The sequence below is a fragment of the Hyperolius riggenbachi genome, chromosome 2 (assembly GCF_040937935.1).
Source record: "Hyperolius riggenbachi isolate aHypRig1 chromosome 2, aHypRig1.pri, whole genome shotgun sequence".
NCBI classification, from domain to species: Eukaryota; Metazoa; Chordata; class Amphibia; order Anura; family Hyperoliidae; genus Hyperolius; species Hyperolius riggenbachi.
The window spans coordinates 220,172,773-220,188,203 of NC_090647.1; the positions used below are offsets into that span (position 1 = coordinate 220,172,773).

At 41.5% G+C, this 15,431-nt stretch overlaps 1 protein-coding gene across 3 annotated transcripts in view; it reads left to right on the plus strand.

The window, feature by feature from the left end:
- VWA3B (von Willebrand factor A domain containing 3B) overlaps nt 1–15,431 on the plus strand; it is a 189,178-nt gene that overhangs the window by 67,198 nt on the left and 106,549 nt on the right. For all 3 annotated transcript variants that reach the window (XM_068268166.1, XM_068268165.1, XM_068268164.1), the window contains exons 16-19: nt 3,562–3,695; nt 6,098–6,235; nt 8,098–8,155; nt 8,242–8,398. In XM_068268166.1, the coding sequence (XP_068124267.1) occupies nt 3,562–3,695; nt 6,098–6,235; nt 8,098–8,155; nt 8,242–8,398 (487 nt within the window). The remainder of the gene's footprint in view (nt 1–3,561; nt 3,696–6,097; nt 6,236–8,097; nt 8,156–8,241; nt 8,399–15,431) is intronic.

The window sequence follows — 15,431 nt, forward strand, 5'->3', positions numbered from 1 at the left end:
GGGGGGGAAAATCACTTGTGTGCTGTGTTGTGCGTGGCTGAATAGAATACTGGTTAAGGGCATTGCCTTTGACATGGGAGACCTGGGTTCGAATCCTGGCTAGGGTCAGTACCTATTCAGTAAGGAGTTCAAGGCAAGACTTCCTAACACTGGTGGCCTCTTCAGCGCGTCCCAGTGGCTGCAGCTCTTGAGCGCTTTGAGTCCGACAGGAGAAAATGTGCGGATTATTATTATTATTATTATCGGTTTATTATTGTGCGGCGCTGCAGCTTGGCCTTAAAGCTGCAGTGGCCAATTTCACAAAAAATGGCCTGGTCTTTAGGGGGGTTTAGCACTGTGGTCCTCAAGTGGTTAAAGTGAAAATAAACTGATAAGATAAACAGTTGCGTCTATAGATCTAGATATAAAGTGACCAGGGGTGGCCTGACAACTCATGGGGCCCCCGGGCAATAGGAGATTATGGAGCCCCCGTACTAGTGTTACCACCTTTCACGTTATTTTTTTTTTACAGATTACGATATAATAATTTACTGACAACAGATATTTTATACTGATAAAAAACCCATGCGCCCGAAAAATGAGTGTGGTCACAGAACAGAATGTGGTCATGGGTGGGGCAAAATATACATGACCTTAGCAGTGGTGTAAAAGGTCTGCTGGGGAAGTTTGAACTCTGCCATAATGTTTCCCCTCAAAATACATGTAATCTGGCAGCATTTTACCAAAAATCCATGCAATTTGGCAGAGGTTCCTCCAAAATACAGATAATATGGCAGTCGTTCCCCCAAAATAGACGTAATCTGGCAGCAGCGGTTCCCCCAAATACACATAATGTGGCAGCTTTTCCCCAAAATATGCGTAATCTGGCAGTGGATCACTCAAAATACAGGTAATCTGGCAGAAGTGGTTCCCCCAAAATACACATAATCTGGAAGTAGCGGTTCCCCCAACATACACATTCTGGCAGCGGTTCCCCAAAAATACACATAATCTGGTAGCTGCTTCCCAAAATACACTTAATCTTGCAGCAGTGGTTCCCCAAAAATAGTTAATCTGGCAGCAGTTCCCCCAAAATAGGTGCCCCCGGTATAGGTAACCAGGTCAAAAGGTAGCCCCAGTGGAAGTAACCAGGTCTATAGGTGTTTCCAGTGCAGGTATCCAGGTCTATAGGTGTCCCCAGTATAAGTAGCAAGGTCTATAGGTGTCCCCAGTTTAGATAGCTAGGTCTATAAGTGTCCCCAGAATAGGTAGCCAGGACTATAGGTGTCCCCAGAATAGGTAGCCAAGTCTATAGGTGTCCCCAGAATAGGTAGCCAGGTCTATAGGTGTCCCCAGTATATGTAGCCAGGTCTATAGGTGTCTCCAGTTTAGATAGTCAGGTCTTTAGGTGTCCCCAGTATATGTAGCCAGTAGCCAGTATGTAGCCAGTATATGTAGCCAGGTGTATAGGTGTCCCCAGTATATGTAGCCAGGTGTAGAGGTGTCCCCAGTATATGTAGCCAGGTCTATAGGTGCCCCCAGTATATGTAGCCAGCGGCATAGTTGTTCCCATTATTTTTAGCCAGGTGTATAGGTGTCCTCAATATATGCAGCCAGGTGTATAGGTGTCCCCAGTATATATAGCCAGGTGTATAGGTGTCCCCAGTATATGTAGCCAGGTGTATAGGTGTCCCCAGTATATGTAGCCAGGTGTATAGGTCTCCCTAGTATATGTAGCCCGATGTATAGGTGTTCCCAGTATATGTAGCCAGGTCTATAGGTGTCCCCAGTATATGCAGCCAGGTGTATAGGTGTCCCCAGTATACCCAGGTCTATAGGTGTCCCCAGTATATGCAGCCAGGCCTTTAAGTGTCTCCAGTATATGTAACCAGGTCTGTAGGTGTCCACAGGAAGGGAGGCAGCCAGTGAAAGGGAGCGATGGGCACAGCGCCGAGGAAGGGGGGACATCTCCCCCACTTCTCTCACCTTGGGCTCCCCCTTCCTGGCTCTCCCCTCTAAAATGTTTAAATGTCGGCGCAGTGGCTGACAGTGGGCGGGGACTTACCGCTGTTCTTCCAGCCGCCGGAGGGAGCTCTGATCTGTGCACTGCTAGTCTGGTCTTGAGTAGACCAGACTAGCGGCACACAGACAGAGCTCCCTCCGATGGCTGTAACGGCGGTAAGTCCCCGCCCTCTGTCAGCCACTGTGCCAACACTTAAACATCCCGAAGGGGAGAGCCAGGAAGGAGGTCCCCAAGGTGAGGGGAGTGGGGGAGACTTCCTCCATCCCCACTGCTGTGCCCATCGCTCCCTTTCACTGGCTGCCTCCCGTCCTGCTCAGGGTGCTCTGCCGCCCTCCCCCCCGCCCCCAGCCAGGGGCCCTCGGACCGCGCCCGAGTGCCCGAATGGTCAGTCCGCCCCTGAAAACGACCCAGAGATGAAAAGACCTAAAGATTTGATACTTATCCATGGCTTCCTCCTGCCCCATAAGCTTGTCTGAGTCCCTCGCTGTCTTCCCGCGGTCTGCCATTCAGTCGCAATCAGCCCTGGTAATGGCTCAGTCACGTCCAGTCTGGGTCTTCTGCACATGCGCGAGAGATCTTATTTCAGTTGCATTTTCTGCTGCTGTTTATGTTTATTAATCTCCTGTTATAATGATCTATTGAACTTTTTGTCTTTTCACTGCTATAAAAATGTATGTCTTATCTAATATATTTCACTCTGCTACAGCCACTAGCTTTGCATTGCCTGATGCAGTAGAAAATTATTGCAGCTATTAATTGCACAGCACTACTACCTGTAGCATATTTATAAGAATAGCACTTTAGAGATATTTAGCTTATTAGTACAACCTCAAGAAAAACAAATCCACATGCAAAAGATAAGAAAGTTGAAATAGAGATAATAAGAGTTGAAATCTCTTTCATACCAAAAAATGATTTGTCAGGAATCCCTTTCTCTTCAATTTGTTTAATTCAGTATGTGTCCCTACAAGCACCCATGTAGAATGTCTTTGGGTTGTGCATAGTATCTGCCCTTTTTGCTAATCATAGTCATTATAACGTATTTAGTCAATGTTAGCCTATCATAAAATCTTAACTCACACTGACTTACGTTCTTAAATTTACCAGAGATAGTGGCATCTTTACTGCTGGCAAGGTGAATAGCTGTGGGATGTTTTTGTTTATTCTCCACTCTGTAGTGTGCAGGAACTTCAGAGTACTCTGGGGCTGAAGGCTGTGTGACATTATTGCCTTGGCAAAACATTATTGAGAAGATGTGGCTATACCAATATACAGCAATATATAGTTATAAATGTGTTTTTGAAAAGTAAAGCAAAAATTGGTATCCTGAATAATATTTTATGATCTGCTATGAGTCATTACAGGTGCTCTATCAAAAGTGAATTGTATTTATGTAACAGCTATAATCCTCTTGTGGTTTTATTTAAATCGACTATTGTGTTTCCTTCTCAGATTTTAATTTATTGAAAGTTATCCACATGGCTTTCAAACACATGTAAATAATTGATTGTTGTTTAGAATTAACATCAAATAGGAATCATCTAACCACTCTCATTTAGGTTGCCTGAAACCCAAAGCTTGAATTCTCTCTCAAGCCTGCAGTCTGCCCGGGAATCAAAAACATCATCATTATTACACAGGAGAAGTATGAGTCCACCTAGACTACTCCGCCAAAAGAAAGTTCGTCATGCAGGTAACACTGTTATACTTACCAGTTTGTTCGATGAGAAATATAGTAGCTTTAATTCATTTTTGTAGAAGGTAAATCTAATTCTTTCAGGAAACTATACATACAGTTATTTCAAACCAGGACCACGTTTTAACATAATTTAATTCTAAAGTTTGGTGTAAAACCACACATAACACATTCCACAGTGTCATTATGTAACAAAACTGAAGCTGGAATGGAGAAGCCATGTGTGAAAAATTAAGTTCACCCCGGCTTGTAAAACCACCTTTTAGCAGCACTAACTTGAAGCAATAATTTTTGTATGATTTTAGCATTCTTTCCCGTTGTTTACAACATTGCTTCAGTTCATTGAAGCTTGTGGCAATCCATTTATGTACAGCTCTCTTATGGTCCTTTCAAATGGGTTGATACAGTCATGTGACAAAAATTAGGTCACCCTATAAAAGCCTGTGTGTTTTTGTAATATTTGTGGACATATGGATATTCAATCTCAATTATAACAATAAGAAATGTAATTACTATAACTAAACGATTAGAACCGAAGAAGACTTTTTAAAATTCTCTGTGAAATATAATTCTTCAAAAATGCAATTACTGGTGAGGACCCCTGTGATTATTCCTACTTAAAATGATTCAAATCACACACGTGTATCACATCAGGTGCACATGATTTAAATTATTGTTACTCAGCATTTTAAAGGAGGTTTTCTGTATCTAAACCTCAGACATTTAGTTTGGTGTGCTCCTGACTGGTGAGGTAAGAGTGAACACCATGGTGAAATAATAGGAGCTCTCTGAGTGTTAGGAATAGTGTACTGCCTACTCCTGCTTGCTGGTGGCAGTATTGGCATGGACTGCCTGGAACTTTCATTGTGCCACCAGCAGAGGGCTTTGTGGACTTTGAGCAGCCCTGGATTTCTGCCTTCTACCAGCAGGTGGCTGTATACTGTCTGGGAGAAAGACCTGCAGTTCCTGAACTGGCCTGCAGGTGGTTCTACTGCAGGATCACACCACCAGCTGTTTCCTGTTACTAATCTCACTGATTGCATGGCCTATATAAAGACTGTTGTTTACTTCATGCAGTTGCCAGAACTTTGTAGTACCTTGCAGACCTGAGGCTCTGGACAATCCTTCTACCTATAAACCTGAACTGTTTCTTGTTCCTGACCTGTTTATCTTGCCTTTTGACTTTGCTCTTGCTTAATCCCTTGTACTGCGCTTATCTGATTACTGTTACTGACCCTGTTTCCCTATTGATGTTGATTCTGTCTATTTCATCAGTACCGCCTATGTTCGTATATATATATTTGCTTGTTGTATATATTGGTATATATCTCCTGCACATTGCTTGTAAATAAATAGTTAGTCAGTCAGGGTGTCAGTTGTATGAATGCACACTGCTTGTCAGGTTTATTGGAGATTCATTGTATATATATTGCAATTGCATGTGGTTTGCACTTTATTTGCATTTATCTGTTTGTATGCTTGATCTGGGTACAATAAACTATTGTTGCACATTACTCCTTGCTTCAGTGTCTGTATCGCTGCACACTGTGGTCATCACCTGATCCTCCATTCATATTTGTAACACTGAGGCCTAAAGAAAGAACATTTTATAAGTCTAATAAGGGATTTAAAAAGATCTCAAAATAATCTGCACTTAGCCATTCCTCAAAATAACATCGTGGAGGACTTTCAAAAACAACGGCCAACATGCCCAGGTCTAGCTGTCCAAGTAATGAGAGCAGACTGCAAGATGCTAAAATAAGTCTCCAGAAACCCTGAAATATCATCATGAGCCCTACAGCAGGTTCTTGCCATGTTAGAACAGTGCCATTCCTTTGCTTCGGCTGCTGGTGGCAGTGTGCTGTTGGACTGTGTTAATGTTCTCTATCTAATCAACATGACCTCTGACCTGAAATTAGCTGGTCTATAGGGATGGAGTGTGCTGCAGTGACTGCATTCTTGAACCCATATTCATGTCGGGACATGCTGGTTTACAAACGCCAATTGCCAGCTGACTTGTCAGAGGCCTAGCTTGGCATTATGGGATGGAAGATCGCCACTGGCAAACCCATTCTGTGATGAATTCCATCCCTAGTGGTTAACAATAGCATTATTACAAATATTTAATTCCTAGTAAATGCACATATAATGCAATCTGTACATACATTTGTCCATATTATATCAGGGCTGGAAAAAAATCTCAGGTTCCAGTTAGCCAAGGCTCTTTAAAAATGACAGGTGTCACCTAACAGCTGAGTTTTTTTTGTAACTGTTGTCCGTGGATCTGATGTCTAATAATTGTCTGCAAGTTCCTGGCTTTATATTCATTTGTCTACCCCTGCTTTACATATTTTGTATGCATGTAATGCAACTTGTTCATATTTGGTAACTCTCAACAGAACACACAAAGTCTAGTGTCCTCAGAGCACTTAGTAATGGTGTGAGGCTCGCAAAAAAAAAAGATGACCTTGATCTCCCCCCTGAAACCAAAGAGCTCTTCCTCATCAAGGACATGAAAACTAAGTCTGTTCTCAAAGGTAACTTCCTCACTGTGTTCCCAGAAAATAAATAGGAATAGCTAACAATAAATGCATTTTAAAATAAATAAAATAAATGAATTAAAATTATAGATTAAAAAGGGTTAAAGGACCACTATCGTGAAAATTGAAAAAATTTAAAATACATGTAAACACATACAAATAAGAAGTATATTTCTTATGCAGTGTTCCCCAACTTTGTCCTCAAGGCCCACCAACAGTGCATGTTTTGTGGAAATCCAGAGGTAACTAACTCTCAGCTCTGCTGAGACACTAATTACCTCACCTGTGCATGTTTGTGGTCTTCTGCAAAACATGTACTGTTGGTGGGCCTTGAGGCCAGGGTTAGGGAACTCTGTTATAGAGTAAAATGAACCATAAATTACTTTTCTCCTATGTTGCTGTCACGTACAGTAGATAGTAAAAATCTGACAGAACCAACAGGTTTTGGACAAGCCCATCTCCTCATAGGGGATTTTCAGGGTTTTGTTTAGTTTCAAAAGCACTTCGTAAATGGCAGTTGCTCTTTCCGACTGCCTAAAAAAGTGCGCAGCAAGCAGGGAGGCTTGCCAGCATCATTGTATAAATCCTTTTCAGGGAATGTATTTATAAAGAATATAAGGCTTGCGGAGAACCCCCCATGAGGAGATGAGCTAGACCTACTGTAAGTGACAGCGACATAGGAGAAAAGTAATGTATGGCTCATTTTACTCTGGAAGAAACATACTTTTTATTTGTAAAGGATGAGAAAAAGAGAGAACACCAAGAGCCCAATATAGTGTAGTATGTACTGGTAATGTATAATTGGAAGAGTAATAATATTAATTTAATACTCACAAACCAGGGTTACCAATTAGGCAACCACTGTCAAAGCAGGTGGGGAGATTGTCCTGACCCCACTCAGGATTAAAAAGTTGCTCTCTGTAGCAGAAGAAGAAAGGGTACAACCCTCCACCAAGGGTGGACTTAATGTAGATAATAGGATAACAAGGGCGCCAACAGGATAAAAAACACTAAAAACCCATCTTGGTAATAGAGGAGATAGTGGTGGACTTACCTCCTCCAAGCAGAACATATGACTGGGGATTTTCAGTCAAAACAATTTTATTGGACACTCCAAATAAAGTGCAACGTGTTTCGCGGGTTTCAAACCCGCTTCATCATGCAATAACAGATAGGAGTAAACAGCATCTGCCAGTATCATCAACGCAGGGGCGCTCAGCATTGATGATACTGGCAGATGCTGTTTACTCCTATCTGTTATTGCCTGATGAAGCGGGTTTGTACCCCGCGAAATGCGCTGCACTTTATTTGGAGTATCCAGTAAAATCGTTTTGACTAAAAATCCACAGTCGTATGTTCTGCTTGGAGGAGGCAAGTCCACCACTACCTCCTCTATTACCAAGATGGGCTTTTAAGGTTTTTTTTAGTGTTTTTTATCCTGTTGGCGGCCCTGTTATCCTATTATCTACTTTTTATTTGTATATGTTTACATGTATTTTAAAATTAATTTTTTTTCCGCAATAGTGGTCCTTTAAGCATACAGTAATAGTTTGTAAAATTATCCCATTGTTAGAGGGTGTGTTTATAGATAAGGGCAGTTTGTGCTGTTGGTTTTTTTTCATGTTTGCCAGCACTAAAGATGCTGACCTGCTCACAGAGGATCAGCTCACATGTCTAGGAGAACTCATGGAGGATCATGTGATTTGTTTGATCATCTGATAGATTTGCAAAGCTCTGGTAAACTGTAACACTGCAACACATAAAATGTATAAGCTGTATATACATTCATTATTTAAATTTGTCTGTCCACACATTCATTGAAACTAAAACAGTGCAACAAATTTGTGTGTCATTTTCAGATTTAAATATTATAGAGAGTGAGCAAATGGAAGAAAAGCCCAAGAGATTACCCAAAAAGTAAGTTAATTTTTAAAACAAGTTTATTCAGTTGACAATGTTTATTATGGCTTTCTTTCAATGCTATTATTATTATTTTGTAACAGTAGCCTTGATATTTCATCATCACGTTGGCTGAGAACTCATGGGCTGGTTGCTAGGAGGTTGACCATAATGAATGCCTTGGCCCCAGCCACTGTTCCACACTCCGCTACATATATCCCAGTTCTGGACAAACATGTTGTTTCTAAAGTGTTTGATGAGGTAAGTTTACTTAAGCCTGCATTTAAGGAAACAGTTTAAAAAAATGTACTTCAGGAAATGCATATGTGACAACAAACAGTCCAGATCTCAATCCAATTGATAATTTATGATGAAAATTAAAACAAAATAGTGCATGACAAGTCTCCATGGAACAAAGAGGATATCTCAACTGCTATATGAGAATGTTGGAATATCACTGATGAATAATATTGTTTTTAATTTTTTTATGAAAGTTTATTTTTATTTATCTTGCATGAAATTAAAATTACAGAGAGTACATGCCACAACAAGAACCACAGTCCTAATATTCTTTGTTTTTCTTTAGTTAAATCTATGCTTAAAATAATTCAAGCTGTCCCTAAATTCTTAAAAGCATTCAAGCTGTGCCTCACTCAGTACTAATTGTATTATTGTTTTCCATTTCATTTTTCCCCTCTAATTAATCTGAACTAAAACAATTTTGAGGTATGTTTTGCGAAGCTAGAGTGTTCAGATAAGTTAGATACAATAGATTTGTGCCATATCTGTCATTTCTTTTTTTTTTTTTTACAATTAAAATAATTGACTGGACATGTACCAAGAGCAGTGATTCCATATTTTTTTTTACCAGGGATTGTGTGAAGAAACGCGGAAAAGCCGCCACATGGACGCAGGATGAGGCGGCTGTTTCCGCAGCTGGCATAGCGGAACGCGGAAAAACCGCCGCGTCTGACGCGGCGGTTTGCGCGCACAGGCCTGCTACTGACGGTCTGACCGGGGGCGGGGAGGCCACCGCATGTGCAGATAGCGGTGCGCCTCACCCCGCGTGCAGGCCAGCAGAGACATTGCAAAACATGACTGGTGTGGCTGGGACTGATAGTCCACACAGGTTCAGAATGACGCGCGCGCGCGCTGAGAGGCAGAGTTTATATGACAGCCAGAAGAATGTCAGCTGACCAAGCTGGTCAGCTGACATCTCCACCACTTTCCATTGGTCCAGCACTTTAGGGTGGCGCTGGAGAGCGCTATAGTGTACAGTATATACTGGGTGCTGGTCATTCTCTGGTTGTCTGTCGTTGCGATCACTACGTGGTAGCACTCAGGCCTTGTCTGTTTCTGTGTTCTAGCATAGTTTCCAAAGGTGTTGACATCAAGGAGTTCACACCTTAGCATTAGGAATATTGAATTGTATTATTTGTTATGACCTTCTGCCTGCCTGACTATTCCTCTGAACTCTGATCCTGTACCTTGCTATTTCTGATGTCCTGTTGCCAATCTCTGCTTGTTCCTGGACTCTGTACCTGCCTCCTGATTCTGTACCTCGTTATTCTGATTCTCCGTTGCCTGACCCTGCCTGTTATTGGATTCCGTACCTGCCTTCTGATTCTGTACTTTATCTGTCTGTGTGTTGATGACCTGGCTTGGCCGACCTCGAGAACTAGCCTTACTGTTAGAGGCAGTTCCCAGATCTGTTAGTGACACCCGCTCATTGGTGTCACTCACGCTCTGTCCTTCCCACATTCTGCTTAGCTCCTTCCCCGGGAGAGTCTAGGTTTACGGAAGGAGCATACCACTGTGCAGTATTCCTTACTGCCTCTGTACCTACTCCTCAGGTACAGTCCACTGTGTTACTGTTACACCCAATCACTCACTTCTCTCTCAGGTGTCCAGAGGTTAGTAGATATATCTGATTATCGATGATACTGCAGATCATCAATAATCGGGTATATTCTGCATTCTCGGTGATACTGCAGATCACCAGTAATCAGACCCTCTCTGTGTTACACCGATCGTTACAGATTGTATATTTGATGTGGAGCAATTTGTTTAGTATACTACACTGCACTGTATTTTCTTGTATCCTATGTGTTTGTTACACAATGGGCCCTATGCATTTCAAAACTTGTCAGTGATAAATTAGCCAACAGGAGCGTTGCCTAATTCAATTAAACTTCAATTAAACACCTCCCACCCCGCCAGTAAGAATCTCGCTTGGGCAATATAATTTCGCAGCGAGTTCTTTGACCCCTATTAAATTGTAGTGCTTCCCATCAAGCATAGGTGTAAACTTTCCACCTTCTCTGAGCACAGCTGAAAAGTCCTATAGGTAAAGAGAATCCTTACCTATATAATAAAAAAGAGACTATTACGTGGGTGATAAGGGGTTAATTACATCTTTGGAGGAAGGGGCTACATTTTTGTTTTTTTAACAGAATTCAAAAAAGTTGCATGCCCCCCCTTTAAACTTCCCTTAACCCCTTATCAACCATGCAGGCTGATATAGCCAGGATGGCTGAGTCAACCTGTGTTGGGCTCAGCCATACTAGCCATACCAGCTCACATGGTCCATGATATGGGGGGCTCTGTAAGAGAGGGGTGACAAAGCCTCCCCCTCTCCTACAGAGTCCTTGTCCATATAATAGACAAGGGGCTCTTTCCCACTTCCGGTGCCTAGGAGGAGGTGCGGGGTGATGCACATATTTCCTGGGGGCTTATGCGAAATCTGGGAGCCCCCTTTAATAAGAGGACCCCAGATGCCCTGTCCCTTCAAGGTAAACAGGTATAGAGGGTCAAATTTGACCCTATACCTATTTAATGTATAAAAGTTAACATAAAAGACAAAGCTTTATTAGAAAGAAACATTTCTTCTTTATTCTACGTTTTCTTCATCTGTCACTTCTTTCTTCTTGTACTTCTTTCTTCTTCTTCCCTCTTCTCCTTTAATTCATCTGTCACTTCTTTCTTCTCATTTAAATCTTGATTGAAGGGTCCTCTGGTCGCCATTCCCACCAATCACCCAATGTTTGTTACCTCCTGCCATTCCTCGCCGCCCCTGGGAGTCGGGACCTGTCGTGACCTCCGTGATCAGGATGATTCTCATTGGGCCACCTAGTGGATGAATGGGGAGCCCCAGCAGGACATTTAAAGATGCTTCTGCTGCAGCTTCCAGTAGGAAGAGGATGTGGGCAGCAGCAGCGAAGGTCACGGCAGGTCCCGCGGACAGCTACAAACAGCAGGTAAGAACTAAGAGCAGCTAGCTCTCACAACGGGTGCATGCAGAGTGACGCAACAGTCCCGTGGTGCTGAAGGACAGCTCCATGGCACAAATGCCTTGCTCCCATTGCTTGGCACACCAAAGCATTGCTCTGGCAAATACCTAGTATTTACCTGAGTTATGCTCATAACTCTACAACATAGTTCAAGTGAAACTGGCAATTGAATTTGCAGGTAAATACGGAGTGATGTGAGGTGTTTTGACCTTCTTATCAACTCAAATTAAATATGGCCCAAAAAGTACTGTCATGTAATTTCGACATCTCTGTGAAACAAGACTTATTATGCTTATCTACTACGTAGAGTTTGTTTTGTTTTTTGTTTTGTTTTTTTGGGGGGCGGGATTTCGTATGTGCTCTGGAAAGTCTGATTAGACGAATGAATGAACGGTATGTTTTAGGGGGTTAATGATAAAGTATACTCCTTTTTGAATCTCCTATTTGTTGGTCTATAAGTAATGGAAGGTAATTACATTAGTAATCCTGGGAATAGCATGCGTTCATAATTACTAAATGACTAGTGATGGTCATGTCTAGAAGAACTCACGGAGAAGCATGTGATTTGTTTGATCAGCTCATAGATGTGCAAAGCTCTAATGTGCTGTGATCACATCCTGCTTTAGCACATGATCATGACTAGCAAATCAGACACTTACATACTACACTCACCCAAAGGATTATTAGGAACACCTTACCAATACGGTGCTTGATGCCCTTTTGCCTTCGGAACTGCCTTAATTCTATGTGGCATTGATTCAACAAGGTGCTGAAAGCATTCTTTAGAAATGTTGGCCCATATTGATAGGATAGCATCTTGCAGTTGATGGAGATTTGTGGGATGCACATCCAGGGCAAGAAGCTCCCGTTCCATCACATCCCAAAGATGCTCTATTGGATTGAGATCTGGTGACTGTGGGGGCCATTTTAGTACAGTGAACTCATTGTCATGTTCAAGAAACCAATTTGAAATGATTCGAGCTTTGTGACAGTGTGCATTATCCTGCTGGAAATAGCCATCAGAGGATGGGTACATGGTGGTCATGAAGGGATGGACATGGTCAGAAACAATGCTCAGGTAGCCCGTGGCATTTAAACGATGCCCAATTGGCACTAAGGGGCCTAAAGTGTGCTAAGAAAACATCCCCCCACACCATTACCACCAGCCTGCACAGTGGTAACAAGGCATGGAGGATCCATGTTCTCATTCTGTTTATGCCAAATTTTGACTCTATCGAGACTCTTCAGACCAGGCAACATTTTTCTAGTCTTCAACTGTCCAATTTTGGTGAGCTCATGCAAATTGTAGCCTCTTTTTCCTATTTGTAGTGGAGATGAGTGGTATTCGGTGGGGTCTTCTGCTGTTGTAGCCCATCCACCTCCAGGTAGTGCGTGTTGTGGCTTTACAAATGCTTTGCTGTATACCTCGGTTGTAACGAGTGATTTATTTCAGTCAACGTTGCTCTTCTATCAGCTTGAATCAGTCAGCCCATGCTCCTCTGACCTCTAGCATCAACAAGGCATTTTCGCCCACAGGACTGCCGCATACTGGATGTTTTTTCCTTTTCACACCATTCTTTGTAAACCCTAGAAATGGTTGTGCGTGAAAATCCCAGTAACTGGGCAGATTGTGAAATACTCAGACCGGCCCGTCTGGCACCAACAACCATGCCACGCTTAAAATTGCTTAAATCACCTTTCATTCCCATTCTGACATTCAGTTTGGAGTTCAGGAGATCGTCTTGACAAAGATCACACCCCTAAATGCATTGAAGCAACTGCCATGTGATTGGTTGATTAGATAATTGCATTAATGAGAAATTGAACAGGTGTTCCTAATCCTTTAGGTCAGTGTATATCTATCACCTGACCAAACTAATCACATGCTTCTCCAAGAGATCTTCTAGACATGATCATCACCATAAATGACAAGAACTCTAGTAAATTATTTGTACTTAGAATATATTATATTAAAGTATATTATTTATATTATATAAATGTGTCCTTACATTATATTATATTATTTATATTATAGGCATATTTAAGTGGAACGCTAGCCAATTTTTTCTGTTTTGTACTATTGTTGGTAATCTATATATTGATTATAATTTAGTTTCCTACATGAGATCCATAATTATTTCAATGTACACCCCACATTACATCAATGTTTTATAAGTAGGATATTACCATTATCATCATTTGTTTTTTTCTGTGACATAAACAAGTAATTTTTTTCTTGCCAACATTATAGCTCAAGCAGTTTTAATCATTGCTACTCACCTATTACATCTCTTTAACCGTGTTAAGTTGCCATGGCAGCCCCTCATTACCAACAGGCCTGTGTGTGCTCTCAATAGCTTGATAACAAGAGTGCATTACTTGATCTGTTTCGCAAGAGTAATTAATTATTCTCCTCATTAGAATAGTCATTGGCTAACATGAAGCCGTGTGCTGGACATGGCACTTAGTCTGCTCACATGTGGAATTTTTTAATCAGTTTTTGTAAGCCTGACAAAATCCACATTATGTGTATACTGTACTTTGAAATAGGAAAACAACATTAACAGGTCTCCAGTATGGATTTGCTAGGAGTGCACATATTTCAATATAGGGTGTTAGGCTGTCATTTATTTTGAAGCTATGGTGTGAGGAGACACATGCCCGCTTCTTCCTATTCGCCAACTCTGTGTTTAGAGGAAATTCTTTTTAGGAAAAATCTGCCTTGATGTTCGCTCATATCTCCTTTGTTGTCTTCTGTTTAAGCCACTACTAGCTTAGCAGGCTTACTGATAGAGAAGAAACTGCTCCGTGGTTTATTAAAATAATAAGCTGAAGGTCTAAACAAGGCCATCACTGTTGCTGCTGTATAATATAAAAATGTTGTATTCAAACTTTGCAGCAGAAGTCTGCGGAAGATTAAACAGGCATTTTACAGTACTTACACATTATGCAGTAGTGTAGTGCAGGTGTAATACTAAATATTCAGCTTGTCATGACCTCCTCAAGAAGGCCATTGCAAATATGTTCTTTTCTTTATATTGGTATTGCAGGTTGTATTCAAAAGTAGAATTCCCTGTGAACATTTTGTTGAAACAGCAAGAAAAAAAAAAAAGTACCGTATATACTCGAGTATAAGTCTAGAAATGTAAGTCTGAATCACTTTATAAAAGTATAGGTGTTGACTTATACACGAGTCACAGGCAACACTAAGCACACTGAGTGTGTATACTAATATACTAATATTGACATTCCCATATGCAGCAATTTACCCAGTGGTAAGTGATACTTTGAGGAAAGGAAATGCCAGGAAAACACAGGTCTGAAAGTCCCTGGCCACAGCAGTTAACAAGGAAAGGGACAGGGGGGAAATACTGGGCTGCAGGAAGGAGAGTGAATTATTGCAGCACTTGGGGGCCTGGAGGAGGTATTGGCTGCACTTAAGGGACAGGAGGGGTTAATGGCTGCAGTACTGCATGCAGTGCAGTCATTACTCCTGAGCCCCAAGTGCAGCTGCTAATTCTTCCTGGTCCCCAAGTGCAGCCATTATTTTGCTGGGCAGAATATACTTGAGTTAAATAAAAAATTCCAGCGTAAGAGTTTTAAATATTGGAGTCGACTTATACACGAGATCGACTTGTATTCGAGTATATACGATTAAAATAAATACATAAATAGACTTCTAGATATCTCTGAAAGGTAACAGATTGCCACTTATTTCCATAATCAGCTGTTCAATATACAGATAGCAAATTCAAAGTTATACGACACAGAATATTTATATCAGGCTTTTCTCCTGGCGGACTCAAAGCACCAGAGCTGCAGCCACAAGGGTGTGCTCAATAGACAGCAATGCTAGGGAGTCTATCCCAAAGTCTTCTTACTGAATATGTGCTGACTTACTGAACAGAAAGAGCCAAGACTCAAACCCTGGTCGCCTATGTCAGAAGCAGAGCCCTTAATCAGTACACTATGCAGCCACTGCTGGAGTTACCATTGTATTTAGC